Source organism: Clarias gariepinus, chromosome 27 (assembly GCF_024256425.1).
Source record: "Clarias gariepinus isolate MV-2021 ecotype Netherlands chromosome 27, CGAR_prim_01v2, whole genome shotgun sequence".
NCBI lineage: Eukaryota > Metazoa > Chordata > Actinopteri > Siluriformes > Clariidae > Clarias > Clarias gariepinus.
In genome coordinates, this window is record NC_071126.1 from 8,268,428 (window position 1) to 8,283,645 (window position 15,218).

The following is a 15,218-nucleotide window of genomic DNA, read 5'->3' on the forward strand; positions in this document are numbered from 1 at the left end:
TAATAAAGTTGTAATAAAACTCATGTGTGATGTATACTGGTAATTAAATATTTATACTTTAACATAACATTAAGCAGTCGTCTTTGTTGCTTTGTTTTCTCTGTTTGCATGAGGGAAAACACATTCTGCTGTGAAAAAAAATCCTTTTCGAGAAGTAAAGTAAGAATAGTTAAATGTCTTACACAGTTAATCCACTAGAGGCCGCTAGATCTCACTTCTTTTTATACAGTATATATACAATTTTACATTCAGACCAGCAGGGGGCAGCAAATAGCTACTGTCACCAGACTAAATCCCATTTGGATTCCTTCTAGTGCACTTCTTAGTGTGCAAAACCACGTGTAGTGATGTCATACCAAATGGAGTGCACTTTTATAGGCAGTCTGGAGTTATTTGTGATTGATCCGTTGCAAAAAAAGACGTTAGTTTGCAAGACAAGAATTATAAAAAGAAGGCAGAAGTTTAACTTGACGTTGCAAGTGAAGCATTTTAGCCGTTAACGGTAAGCAAAAATACAGTTGTGTAGTATTAAAGCGCTATTTTTTTTTACTTTTATAATCCAGTGCTTTGTCAGGGATATGTACAGGACAGTGGTGTAAACAGAGAAAATAACATTAGACATTCTGATGAACTGTTTTTGGGAATGATGAGCCCATGTCTGTGAATAAGATATACAAACTGATAGATACTTTATTAAGGAAATCCAAAATAAAACCAGACTTAAACTGCACAAACTTTGCCTTGTTGTATAGAGCTGACCTTTGGTTTTATAGCACTAAATACTGTATTCAGTAACTGCACAGACTTTCTCTGACACTCTGCCCCTTGTATCAAAAATACTCATAAAAACACTTGTTTGATTAATAACAGAATGATTTGTGTGGGTTGCTGACATGAGTTTACCTTGTAAGCAGTGTTACTGGGTTTGTTTCACACACTAACATTTCATTCAGTCACCTTTGATTACAGCACACAATGTGATGGTTTGAAAATGATTCCTCATGCTCCCAGAACAACCCTTTCACAAAAATGCATGTGCAATCAATAAAGAAAATCACCATAGATGTGATACCCTGCTCATTCTGGTCATTAGCTGACATTTTATTGACGCATAACGTTGCTGATCTGCTCTACAATAGAGTCAGTCTGATCTCATCAGACTAGTTGACCTATTTCTAGTTCTATTTTTGTGGCAAAAGTTTGGGGAAGGATCACATACTGGTGTGATAGACGCAACCTAATTCCCGAATAGCGTATATGGACTCTTGAAACAGTCTACAAGGTAGGTGTATGTCCAGTAAAAGCACACAGTTTCATCCCCTAAATAACATTTAGTGTGTACAAATGTATCAGTATACCTGGAGGTATGCACCTACTTTAATTGTCGTTTTATATGGAGCACATTTACATTATGAAGTGATCGATATTTAAGCACAGAATTTTAACAAAGAGCACCTTAATTGGGTTCTCTATTTTAACAGTATACTTCTCTCTGATCGATTTAAAGGACCGAATGGATTTTCCAAAACTGCCACCTCATGATGGAGCCTTTTTGTCTGTGGTTGACATGCACACAGGGGGAGAACCTTTACGCATCATTGTAAGCGGGTACCCTACTGTGAGCGGGGACACCGTGCTCGCAAAGCGGCGTTATGTACGAGAACATCTCGATCATCTTCGCAAAGTGTTGATGTTCGAGCCCCGTGGCCACTATGACATGTACGGAGCCTTGCTGGTCGAAAGCGAGATACCAGAAGCCGACCTCGGGGTTCTGTTTATGCACAATGAAGGTTACAGCACCATGTGTGGCCATGCCGTCATTGCTCTCGGTCGTTTTGCTGTAGACTACGGTTTGGTCAAGACTCCGACTTCTCCTGAGACCCAAATAAACATCCACTGTCCATGTGGCCTGGTGAAGGCGTTTGTGGAGTATAACAACGGTAAAACAGGAGCAGTGAGGTTCCACAGCGTCGCAGCTTTTGCTTTCGCCACAGGTAATACCTTCTCTTAGGCTTTTCTTAGATATATATATATTTTTTTAATCATGCATTTCTGAGGAATGTAACAAGTTTAAAGTGTTATGTTTTTTTTATAGATGTGACAGTCACGGTTCCAGGATATGGTGAAATAACAGTGGACATAAGCTATGGAGGAGCACTGTATGCGTTTGTGAGCGCTGAAATATTTGGACTGGATGTCAATAAGTCCAGAACCAGAGATTTGGTGGATGCAGCCACTGCCGTAACCAACGCAGTCAAGTCTCAGGTACAACACGAACACCAGGTGCATTAAGATAAAACACAGGATATACTGAGAGAGAAATGTGCTTTGGTGTTTGTTATTATGGCAGGTGAAGCTCCATCATCCTGTTAGTGAAGACCTGGCTTTCCTATACGGTACCATCCTTACAGATGGTAAAGATGATTTCTCTGATGAGCCTACAGCCAATGTGTGTGTGTTTGCTGATGCCCAGGTGAGACCAACTTTCAACGTCACTTCTACATTAAAGCAGATCTTCTAAAAAAAAATACAACCTTCATTTCTGTAAAGGAGCTCTGGTAAGGGTGTATAGTCAAACCTACAGTATTGGAATTTTGGGTTTGATAGACCAACACAAAGACGCAAATAATTTAGAATTTAAAGTAAAATGATAAATGGTTTTTGAAAATTTTTCAAATAAATATCTGAATAGTGCAGCATGCATTTGTATTCAGTCCCCCTGAGTCAATGCTTCATAGAACCACCTTTGGTTCCAATAACAGTTGAATGTCTGGTGTATGTCTCTACCATCTTTGCACATCTTGAGAGTAAAATTTTTGCCCATCCTTCTTTCAAAATAGAGCTCAAGCTCTGTCGGCAGCAAGGATCAGCAACTTTCAAGTCTTGCCACAGATTCTTAATTAGATTTAGGTCTGGACTTATATCTGGACTGGACACACGAATATGCTTTCGTCTAAACCATTCCACTGTAGCTTTAGCTGTATTATTAGGATCGTTGTCCTGCTGGTTAAATCTCTGCCCCAGTCTCAAATCTTTTGCAGTCTTTAACAGGTTTTCTTCTAAGATTGCCATATATTTGCTCTGTTCATCTTTCCATCAACTCTGACCAGCTTCCCTGTCCCTGCTAAAGAAAAACATAACATGATGCTGCCACCCCCATGTTTTATGGTGGGGATGGTACGTTTGGGATAATGTGCAGTGTTAGTTGCATTTTAGGCCAAAAATTTCAATTTTGGTCTCATCTAACCAGAGCACCTTTTATCACATGTTTACTGTATCCACCACATGGCTTGTCGCAAACTGCAAACGGGACGTCTTATGGCTTTTTTTAACAATGGCTTTCTTTTTGCCACTCTTCCATACTGTAGAGGCCGGATATGTGGAGGCCTGTCATTTTAAAAGGATGACCATCCTTTGATAGGTTTGCAGTTGTGTGATACTCTTCTCACTTTCAGATGATGGATAGAACAGTGCTTTGTGGGATGTTCAAAGCTTGGGATATTATTTTATAATTTAACTCTGTTTTAAACGTCTCCATAACTTGTCACCTGTCTGGTGTGTTCCCTGGGCTTCATGATGCTGTTTGTTCACTAATGTTCTCCAACAAATTTTTGAGGGCTTCACAGAACAGTTGTATTTATACTGAGATTTAATTACACACAGGTGGTTTCTATTTACTAATTAGGAGACTCCTGAAGGCAATTGGTTCCACTGGATTTTAGTTTGGGGTGTCGGAGTAAAAGAGGCAGAATACAAATACACATCACACTTTTTTTGGAACTACTGTATTTATAATTTTCCTTCTACTTCTCAATCATGTGCCACTTTGTGTTGGTCTATTACATAAAATTCCAATAAAATACATTTACGTTTGTGGTTGTAACATGTCAAAATGTTGAAAAGTTCAATTGGTATCAATAACTTTTGCACGACACTATATTTTAGGCTTCCATGTTTTTAAAAAGGTGTTTTGGTTGGTTTTAGGTGGACAGGAGCCCCACCGGTTCAGGCGTGACTGCTCGCATTGCTCTGCAGTACCACAAAGGTCAAATCCAGCTGAATAAGACTAGGAGCTTCAGGAGCGGAACCACAGGAACCATATTTACAGGGAAAGCAGTAAAGGTACAGTATGTAAAGCCAAAAGTATTCAATTCAATACACTTAAAAACATAGTTGTTTATTTTGCATAATATGGAAATAGTAATTGGCAATTCAAGTAAAACTGGGACTTGTAATGAAATTTCTTGTGAGTAAAGGAATAAATCCAACTGATATTTACAGAAGACTTTAAGCACAGTCTGGTGATGAGACTAAACCGCAATAAAAAATTTTAATGGTGCAAACTTTTTAAGAAGGACGTCCATCTGTAAATGCCGATCCCGGCAGAAGTGGCTCGGCACCCACTAGGAGTTATTGCCACACCCCGTAAAGTCGTGACCACGCTCCAAGCCATTTCCACAGGTTTGACCTATAAAAGGAATTCAAGGGAGGCCAGCGTTTTGAACGTTTTTGAAGCTGGTAGTCTGATCATGGCTCTGGTTTACTGAGAAAACGTTCTACCTTAATGGCATCCAATTACAAGTGAAACACTGGGATAAGTGCATTAGTATAGCAGGGGATAACAGATAGATAAATAAAGGTAGTTCTTACTCTCAGAACCGTGGTCTCAAAAGTCCCAGTTTGACTTGAATGGCTCTCGTATTTTCTTAGCTTACATAGATATTCCTCTGTTCGCAACAAGAGGGCGCACTTGCAGTTCAGGTGATGTGCAAGACTGGACACTGATTCTTACACCCAAAACCCAAAAGAGACAAAAGTATTTACTATTATTGAAACAATTTGGGCTTCATTTATTTGTCCCACCAATAATTTGTTGTGAATGTGTCACTGGCAGTGTTTAAATAGAACTTATTTTGTCTAAATTAATTTGTAACCATTTTTTTTATTGATAAACATGTCAAGAATAACGTGTGAAATTTGCATCACCAGTACGACGACACTTGTCATGACAATAACATTGCCCCAAAGTTGTATCGTTCTTTTAGCTTTTTAATTTATATGCCATAAATAACCTCAGAATATATTTTGTGCATGAAAACAGGGAATGTTGCTGTGGCCTCAATCTTTTTTGGATCAATTCCAAACTCTAATCAGTTCATCTGCAGATTACAATTATAATTCCATATAAAAACATTCAACAATCTTTCTTACACACAAAATAAGAATCTCAGAAAGTCAGACATCTGAAGAATTCAATGCTTCCAAGATCTTTATGTATAAAATCATTTCAGTGGTATGCATAAGCCGAATCTAAAGTGGAAAGTCACCCCTGAAAACAAGGATGTAGTTCCCTAGTACAGCAGCACTGCTTCACAAAAAATATCCCAATCCCACTTTTGAATAGGACAACATTCCTAGATATTGATCTGTTGTTCGATTTACATTGAGCTACCAGTATTAAACTGAATGACTAAATGATCTGTGTTTAAAGGAGACCATGTGCGGGGAGTTCCGTGCCGTGGTGGTGGAAGTTGCAGGTCACGCTTACTACAGTGGCACCGCCAGTTTCACTCTGGAGAATGAAGATACACTGAGGAATGGCTTCCTCCTCCGATGAGTCTGCTTGAATGCTAAAGCAGAGACCTAACAAGCTGGAATAAATGTAAAAAAAAAATTATATATATATATATATATATAAAATATCGTGACTGACTGTCGTTGTGGAAGTGCATTTCTATGTTTCATTGGGGATCGTTACTGCTGGAATGCACATGTTAGCTCTGTTTCATATTTCCTTTGTTAGAAGATGCCAATTACTTTTTCCTAACAATTAAACCATGTGCACAAGTTGAACAGAACAAGGCTCGTTAATTCTTAACACATGTAATTCCGCAACCTTTAATTCGTTCCTGTGTCCACTGTTTGTCGAGACATTTAGTTAATATTAGCAAAAGAAATCTCAGGAGTCAGCCATTTTATACTTTCCACTCTCAGTAACATGACAAGCGGGACTGTTCTGTCTTATTGACTTTATGAAGGATTAAAAAAAGAGGCTGGTGATGTTTTTAACCCACTATCTGCAAATTATAATGGCTCTGGTATAAACGGAATAAACCATTTCAAGGACATGTCGTTATTCGCTTGATGTTGGGTGCATTACAACACACCAGTGTTGATTACTTTCCTCTGACAGGGTGTCACTTCATGGCTTTGTCTTTCATTGAAAATGTCACTTCTAATATATTTTAGTCTTCAACATTTTATAGATTATTTGTTGAAATGCACGACAAGACAAATATTTAAACAGAACAGGTGTTCCAGAACACCTGTTCACCTGTTGAAATAACAACAGACTGTTGTTACATGATTCCATATGCATTATTTTTTTATGTAGAAAATAAATCTTTAAACAAAAAACATTTAATTAGAAGGTGTGTCCAAATATTTTCAATTCCTGAATCTCCCTTTTTATGAAGAACAGGAACATGCAACCAAATAGGTTTTAATATTGTACTTTAGACTGCATAAGAACTTGACGAACCCTGAGTGATGTCACCCATGTTTTTTTTTTTCTGAAGCATGTTTTTTGAAGCTCAACTTCTGGTTGTTGCCATTTGGCAGAAGCAGATTTTGCCCAAATCCTCAGTTAATCCATAAATGAGCAAAATGGCGGAACAAACAGAGCCTGACTGTTGGTTGGAACATGACCACTTACCTCAGTTACTACAAGCTTACCCTTATCTTAGCTACAATCTTAAGGTGGCCAAAATTTATTTAGATGCTAATGTTATTTTGATTGAAGTACACATCATCTCCTGCATTTCTTGTAGTAAGTTAAACTACAACGATTGCAGTTGGCTGCTGTCATTCAAATCGACCATGCCCCTGATTATGCATAATCTTACATCTTAATCGTTTATTATTTTAACTAATAAATTACATAAAACACTTGTCATGAATAGGATCTAGTTATGGAGACCAGAACTGTTTTTGATCCAGGCTGCGAATGTTTTTTATTTTAACATGGTGCTCCATGGGGATTGATTCATTTCAGAGCCATTTTTTAACCTAATGGTCATTCAAGGAACTGCATGTTTTGACACTTTGGACTCTTTTCAGAACTGAAGGTTGCCTCTTGCACACTGTTTAGCATTTAACGTGAGAAAATATCAATATAACAAAAACCCACCTAAAAAAAAAGCATTCAATTTTTTTTCCAATTTATTCTTCTTTAAGCTCCATCTTGCAACAATAGATGGCTTTTTATTTTTTTTTTAAATTACAAATGTTCAATGAAGGCATATCACGTTGTCACAACATACACTGTGGATAAAAATACTGGAATATATCCAGTGATGAAGGAAGAGCTGAAGGAAAGTCTCTTGCATTGATTTACTTACTGGTATGTTTGTTTTTAAATAAGTCTATAGATTTCACAAGACGGTCTGCAAAGTGTCTGACGAAAGATCCAACAACATAAATGCATAGAATCTGCACAAAGGAACATCCACAGTGTTTGATATGACGTGGGCCTGGGCCAGCTCTTTATTTAAAACTTATCTTTAAAAATCATCTTCAGCCAGCCTGTGTCTGATATCCAATGCAATTCTCTACAATGATGTAATAAACAACTTAAACATCCCATAACCCTAGTTACTGTTATTAGTATTCAATAAAAGCTTACTATATAAAATGGTCCTTAATAATAAGAGAAAAAGACAAGCATTGCCATTTAGCTGTATAGCATCGAACTTCTGAGGTCTGTTTTCTGCACCGAGATTAAGTTTTATCTTGACAGATTATTTTGCCAGTAGATTCACCACTGGAGGTCTTTTTTTAGTCCAAATCCTATGCTTAATCTCCAGATAACAGGTCCAGACACACACAGACAAGTTCCATTTTGCATGCCATGCCTCAGTTTAAAGAATGAGCCAATGAACAAGACTCGCAGTGGTTGTGTTTGTTTTTAAAGATGTGTGGTCGGTGTTTTTGTGAATAATGTGGAAGTTCTTGCAGTGGAAAACAAGAGGGAAGATTGTTGTGTTGTGCCCATGCATCGTGTTCATCGTGGGTCAAATCCAGATTTGACTAGCAACTTTTTCTTGTCTTGCATAATCTCAGTGCTCCAGCACCAAGGGAAAAAACTCAATTTCCTTTAATAAAGACCATCTTGGCAGCCGTAGTCTTAAAATGTCTAAACACGTCTTTCTGCGTTCTACCCAGCAGCCCACTTAAGTCCTCCGAGTTAGAAAGGGCAAAATATTTAGGCCGATAATTCCATGTTTTTTTAAAGATGTTGCAAATGAGTGCTCTCCAAGCATCCCCCACTATGAGGCCGTATTGTGCAGTGAAGGAATAGAACAGTTACGGATAGCACGCATGAAGCAATGGGCCTTCGTCGACAAGGTTAAGCGTTGCGAATGGTCAAAATGGCTGTATCTCAGAAATTGAGTTTGGTGATGGGACGCTCTCTGCCCGTTTCTGTGGTTTGGCTGTTTATGCGTTTGCGGTTCCGCTTCATCTTGGACAGGTCCTTATCAAACACCTCACCGGAGCGCAGCGCTGACACCAGGTCATCAAACTCGCCCCCGTTGTCCTCTCCGTTCTCTTTGGCCTTCCGGGCTTTTCTTTCCTTCTCCCGCTGCTCCTTTAGCTGGAAGGCAGGGAAAGATCAGAGTCTGAGTATAACAGAATTTTTTTTTTTAAACGTACTGTGTAAAACATTGCTGAGTTACAGGTTTTCTCTTATAGTCACTGGCTTTTTTTTATTTCAACACCTTGCCAGTTAGGAGAAAAGGCAAGGAAGCTTATAACTATTATGATGATATGTGAAATAACCAGATGCAATTACTTGAATATTTTTTAAAGGCTTATATGATTGTATTATTATTTATTTATCTTTTAATATTGTTCTACTTTTTTGGAATCTCAGTCTGGATATGTGCGTGGCGAGATCCTCACCTGTGCCTCCATGCGTGCCCGGCGCTCTTCCTCCTCTTTGCGTCGCCGAATGTTCTCGTTCTCCTGCCGAGCCTCTCCGAAGGCTTGCAGGAACTGGTCGAAGATGCCGAAGAACTCATCCGGTTGCATCTTCCCAGCGTCTTCACCAAAGTGTTTCACTGCTTTATTAAACTGTAGAACAAAAAAGCAAGGTTAGTCTCTGAACATGCTTTGCATCTTATCACAGATAGAATCAGATTCTAGATACAACAAAAGGAATTTAATGATTAAACTGGATAATTTTGTTTTAAACCTGTCAATTTAATGCAATTCTGCCATAAGCAAGTGATGTTAGAATCTACCCTAGATGTTTAACAGGAGAAAAACAAACTAAAGTGAAGTTGACAGAACAGAGGAACAATCAGCAGGGGACTAATGTACGTGTAGTAAATGAATCCCGTCACACACAGCTGTCGTTCATGTACCGGTAGTCTTGTTAAGCTCAATTTTTACCAGCGGCCAAAAGACCCTGAGGGAAGGACATAAGGAAATGGAGAAAGGGACACTGTCATGGCACCAGCGTAGCCTCGTGCTGCCTCTCCACAGGGGAAGAGGCTGAGCCTTCCCTCTGTGCCTTTGATGTGCCTTTATCGTAGCCATATGGGTCTAACCTTCTCTAAAGCAGCACCGAGTCTGAGCCAGAGAATGTCACATGGTTTTATTTCATTCCCCCCCTCACACACTCTCCTCCTATCTTAATATCACTTGCAGTAGACTGGAGGCCCAGGTTGAGGTAGTCCAGTAACAGACTGGGAAAAGTCTTAGCACGACGATAGCGGGAACGACTAACAGACATGTAATACAGTTTGAAATTAAGTTCTTGAGCCTGGGAATCAGCTCTCAAAACACAAGTCAACTAAGCAATTAATAATACGAGGGCTCTAACAAAAGTAATGTGGGCAGGACGTTTTGTAATTACCGGACACAGGTTGTGCAAATTGTACATGTTGGTGGACTACCACTAGTGATGGACACTGGTTACATGGTCTCCATCACAAGCAAGGCGTTTGCACCATCGGTTCAGTTTAGTTAACTCTTGGATCCCCTTTGAAAATCCCTTTTGTTGCAGTTGATGGAACCGAGCTGCAAATTATTGCTTCCTGCAGCACAGATGTTGCTCTTAAACCAAGGTGTGTGTCCTGTTAGGTTCCTATGTCCTGTAGAGCCTCCAGGGGCTGAGGAGAGTGCCAGGGTCATTCCAAAGGAAGTGCTCACAGCAAAAGGTCAAAGGTTAGCTCCTGCACTCAGCAGGCAAAAGTGCAGCCTGTTTCTACAGCTGGCCGCTGAAGGAAGCACACAGAGCTCTGCATCGCTTCTCCTTCAACACCACACACACACACAACACACACACAACACACAACACACTGATGTACAACACACCCACATTCACTCACCAGTTCCTTGGCTTCATTAATGGAGTCTTCTACATCGGAGAAGCTGAAACTGGCGAGTGTAACAAACTGGCTGACCACAGACATGAACTTATCTCCTATCTCTTGTGGACGATTTCTCTGGTATTCCAGCTCCTGTACGTGATAAACACATCAGAGACGTGTACTTATCGGCAAGTAAATAGGATCTGGGATCCAAGAAACAGATGTGGACTAAGGTTTTTTTGGTAGATAACAAAAGACAAGCAGTACAACTGATAGGTGCTTACACTTTCCACATTTTTCAAGCCACTGCGCAGGTTGTTGATCTCCTTTTCCAACTCGGTCATACTATATATGTTCAAAAAAAGAAAAAAAATGCACAGGGTTAATAAGAAACACATTTGAGTATTAATATTCTTACTTAGATTAGTACGATTTTAAACTATTCGAATATAAAGTATACCATGCTTTAAGCGAGATATTAATTTAGTGCAGCTAAACTTGTTTGCTTTTGAATTTTACATCAACATAAACTTAATTATTTCCATTTTTTACAAGCATCTTTTTATTAATAAAACAAGGAAGGCATGTGTCTCCTACCCACTGAATGAGCTACTTCTAAAGATGAAGTAGGTGATACACATCCATGCCTCATAATAAAGGCTTGGTTAAATTCCCATGAATGCTTTAGGAGGTGTTCCGGATAGAGAATAGCTGTGAGGCCAGTGTGAGACGACAGGTAGTTATCCCTAGGTGTCGTCTATGCTTCATAGCTAGTGCGAATCTACGGTATACAAGCCAGTTGTCCGAGACACTACATTTCTTACTTTATTTTTCTGGTCAGTGGCAGTCATGTCAGCATTTCACTGCATGCCATCCTGTGTATGGTTGTGAATAAGATGAATCAAATTTCATTTCGAGTTTGCATTGATGCATGATTAAACATGCAGTGCAGAATATAGCAATCACACTCTGCGCCACTTGTTACCCAGGATAATAAGTTTCGGTGAGCTAGCTAATCAGAGCAGTGTCATACAGTAGCAAGAGAATTTACATTCAGCTGGAACTAACAAAATGAATTGCCACCTAGTGCCGTTGTTTGGTATTACAATGTAGTCACAAAGGTTTGGTCAAATTCCCTTGCATGGTTTAGAGGAGTTGCATGAACCAGACCACTTTCGTTTATATTTTTTCTATTTTAAGTTGTGAATAAAAAGAAAAGTGTGCCAAAAATGACCCCAAGTGACCCCTGTGTTACCATCTGTTTCACAGACATGCAACACAATTTCATCTAAGTTTAAAAAAAAACTCAAACCTATCACATTTTTAATCCCTTCCCCTCCCTTCAGGTGTAGACAGTCCTAAAATTACCTTTTTTTTTTTTTTTTTTGCAAGGTCACAACGACTCTCTTATTTAATCTTTTGTTACTTAAAGCCGTGAGGCTAGCCATACGAGTGATCACTTTCCCCTGTCACTGTTGCATTTTAACATCAATACAACTGAACTTCAGTGCAATGAAGCAATGAAGAGCCTCACACAACTGCAAAGCTGCATACATTCACACGTCTGTTAATCAGCACATTTAATATGAATGCTTCAGGGTGCTTTGTAGAAAGAAAGGCATGCTTGAATGAGGCAATGAGAATCACTTAGGACACAGACGAAAGCCTGTAAGAACGGTGTCATCATCTCTCGAACAATGGCCTTTCTGCCTGGGGTAAACTGATACTGAGAGGCACTGAATGATCTGCACTCTCTCTCCAGTTTCTGAAATGAGATCAAGCGTGGGCAGTCTTGTGACCACTTCACTCGAGAAGCATGAGTTATCACATTAGTCACCCTGGCTCCATGGGTTGGAGCTCTACTGATAACCAAATAGCTTTTTTTGTTGCACATTTGGAATGATTTGATCTACAATCAGAGCATGGTCTCACTGAAGCATGAAGTCCAAAAGAGTAAAGACAGCTGCTAGAATGGAGCTTTTCACAGTTTTCTGGACACAATTCCAGTTCTAAGTCATACGGATAATGTGTCGAATAGCTATTTGATTTGGTCTTAATCCCTGCTCAGCCCACGATGTGGACCAGGAAGCTTTTTCATTCCCGGTCTGCCCTGGTGGCCGTGACTTTGCATCCCTCCAGCACTGCTAAACCTCTTGAGAACACTTCCACCTTTCAGCGCCGAGACCGGGGCCTCGTTTCCTCATGGCATAAATTTGTTTCACTCTGCATATGTGATCACTATGAAGACTTTAGCCCGGCAAGAGGAAGGCAATGAGACTATAGAAAAACATTTCCTAAACCCATTTACTGTGTGTATACCTACAGGGGTTATAAATCTCAGCTCAGCTCAACACATTAACCCGTCTGCCTCTAGACCTACTTGACTTTAGCGGCTTCTGGCACGTTCTTGAGATCCTCTTGGAACTGCATGACTTTTGGGTACTTCTTCTCTAGGATGGTGATCAGGTAATGTAAAAGAGTGATATTCCTATAAAACAGAATATAACGCCATGATTATTAAAATCCAAGGTTATTTACAAACATACAGTACTGTTTATTTAGTGAAAGCTCTCTTACTTGTCAATGCTGGACTTGGTATCAGCGATCTTGTTGAGCGAGGACACTTTAAATCCATAAGCATTTCCTCTCTGACCCTTGTTCATGTAGTTCCCGAATGCCAGAACAACCTCGAGGAGCTGCTTAAGGTTTCGGCTCTGCAGAACCTCTTTAGAGGCTTTAATTAAAGCTGGAGAACAAAAACACTTATTTAGTGCACTGGGCCAGTTTTCAGGCAGGTACACACGGCTTCAGCTATGATAATCATTGTTCTGTTCTTTTAACGAACAAATAAAGAGAAGCAAAGGGTTCCTGAAATAGGCTACAGTAGGCACGGAATAAGACAAAACAGGGTGGTATAATGCAACCTGGTGTAAGACAAAATCATTACTATAGGTAGTAAAATGCAGCCTGAAAATAATAATCAGAAGAGTGTTTTCCTCTTATAATGCAGCGATTTAAAATATATATATTTTTTTATATTTTACATTGTGTGTGTGTATATATATATTTGTTGTAAAAACTTAAAACTTTACAGCATTACATTTGACTATTACGGAGCACCTCATTACACATTCAAAATACAAATGGATACTGTAAAAATGAGTGAATTATAATTATTATAAATAATATAATGAATACTATAACTAATAGAAACCTGCTATAAATAAGAAAATGTATAAAGTACTACTCTATACTAACACATTAAACTTTATAATCAATAGGTTTTAATCACAAAGCAAATCTTTTTCCATAACTGAAAAATATATATTACTATATAATACATTATATAATACTATATCGTTTATTACTATATGATTTTGTTACATTAAGAAACTAAATCAACCATAAATGTGTTTATGTACTTTTAAATGACAAAAGAAGGTGTGAATTAATCATCATCACCTCAAATAACCTTAATCTGCTCAAATACTTGTGATTAAGCCCTTTATGTAATAATGGTGCTAGAATGTGGTATGACACACATCCCTGAGCCAAAGTGATGAGCAACATTTAGTAAAAATAGAAGCACAAACAAAATGCATCCAAATATGAGAATGAGGAGATAAACACACACCTTCGACTTTGGGCTTTATTTCTGCAATCCTCTCTGCAAACTTCTTCTTGAAGTACAGAGACTGTAACCTCTGCTGGTAATGGTTTATTCTTTGGGGGAGAGCAGAATATAATATTAAAAAATCATATTTAAATATATGTCTTTTATTTAATCAATCTGTGTATAAACATTAATAAATTCAGTGAAAAAACACTTATATTGATGGGGAAATGTTTGGCTATTGAGATACTGATATACAGTGATTGATTAAATTATGAGAATTTTTATTATTTGCTTAAGCAATCCTCTGTATGGAACGTACTTTTCATACAGAATCAAAAACCATGTCCTTTTAATATTTCTTCTTTACTTCAGACATAACTAAGATTAAACTCATCACTATTAGCACTGCAAATAAAATTTATTTGCGGCTCTCAAATAATTAAGAGCGTAACTGGACAAACTGAGTAGCCTTAATAGCTGGGGGAGACGAGAATTTTGCACTAAATCTCACGCTTTGAATCAGAAGTTTAAAAAGGCAAAGGGCATGACTGATTATTATAGGAAAAGCAAACAGATCGTGACCCTGAGCGGTGTTCATGGCACCCCTGTGTTGCATTCGGCACTTCTGCGTAGGGAGCAGAAATGTCACTCTGGAGACTATATTTAAACACTAGACTGCAGGACTCTTTTGGGGAAACTCAGACTCTTTTCTAGCTAGAGCTAAATGTCTTTCTCACGCATAGACGCACACACGGACGCATAGAGCGGAAAAGCAAATAAACTGCACTTTTACTGTGGCCTCATTAAAACCAAGCATTTTCCTGCTTAAGACACCTGCTTAGGATTTGGCAGCTTCACGTCCTTCAGTCAGAATGCAAGGCAATGTTATGTGGATACACACACACACACACACACCATGCCTACTTAGTTAAAATTAAGATGAATGCTAAACCAGATTTAGTCCTTTGCTTTGTAAAGTCCTTTGGGTCTGTAAAGGCACAGGTCATGGATGAGAAATTCCCTTTGCCTTTTGCAGCCGCCGGACCCGTTTACAGCAATATGCTGACTCGAGATCATGAATTCTGTTGTGCAGGAGTGTGAGCTGGACAGCATGATGGCACCAGTTCATCGCCGAATTGGAACTTTTGCTACGTTAAATCTGTTGAGGATACAGAATGTAAGCTGGCTCTTGAGAATTGCAGAGAACTGTAAGCATCAATTTTCCA

The 15,218-nt window shown here is 38.8% G+C and overlaps 2 protein-coding genes across 4 annotated transcripts in view; one reads left to right on the top strand and one right to left on the bottom strand.

The window, feature by feature from the left end:
- Positions 1 to 408: 408 nt before the first annotated feature.
- Positions 409 to 6,775, top strand: LOC128514944 (trans-L-3-hydroxyproline dehydratase). Its single transcript, XM_053488864.1, has 6 exons — positions 409 to 502; positions 1,508 to 1,994; positions 2,096 to 2,265; positions 2,351 to 2,473; positions 3,985 to 4,122; positions 5,492 to 6,775. Exons 2-6 carry the CDS (start codon positions 1,514 to 1,516, stop codon positions 5,615 to 5,617), a joined length of 1,038 nt encoding a protein of 345 aa, XP_053344839.1. The 5' UTR covers positions 409 to 502; positions 1,508 to 1,513; the 3' UTR covers positions 5,618 to 6,775.
- A 272-nt stretch (positions 6,776 to 7,047) lies between these two features.
- The window catches only part of daam1b (dishevelled associated activator of morphogenesis 1b), a 70,416-nt gene continuing 62,245 nt past the window's right edge, over positions 7,048 to 15,218 (bottom strand). For 2 of the 3 annotated variants that reach the window (XM_053488862.1, XM_053488861.1), the window contains exons 20-26: positions 14,011 to 14,099; positions 12,954 to 13,122; positions 12,757 to 12,864; positions 10,661 to 10,721; positions 10,395 to 10,526; positions 8,962 to 9,132; positions 7,048 to 8,653 (exon numbers count right to left, since the gene is read on the bottom strand). In XM_053488862.1, the coding sequence (XP_053344837.1) occupies positions 8,441 to 8,653; positions 8,962 to 9,132; positions 10,395 to 10,526; positions 10,661 to 10,721; positions 12,757 to 12,864; positions 12,954 to 13,122; positions 14,011 to 14,099 (943 nt within the window). In that variant the 3' untranslated portion in view covers positions 7,048 to 8,440. The remainder of the gene's footprint in view (positions 8,654 to 8,961; positions 9,133 to 10,394; positions 10,527 to 10,660; positions 10,722 to 12,756; positions 12,865 to 12,953; positions 13,123 to 14,010; positions 14,100 to 15,218) is intronic. The other variant, XM_053488863.1, reaches the window with a different exon arrangement.

Bases quoted from the DNA above. Each gene is read 5' to 3' on its own strand.
- LOC128514944 (XM_053488864.1), top strand. From the start codon at position 1,514: ATGGATTTTCCAAAACTGCCACCTCATGATGGAGCCTTTTTGTCTGTG. The intron at 1,995-2,095 runs GTAATACCTTCT...TTTTTTTTATAG, and splicing joins AGCTTTTGCTTTCGCCACAG to ATGTGACAGTCACGGTTCCA. The intron at 2,266-2,350 runs GTACAACACGAA...TTATTATGGCAG, and splicing joins CCAACGCAGTCAAGTCTCAG to GTGAAGCTCCATCATCCTGT.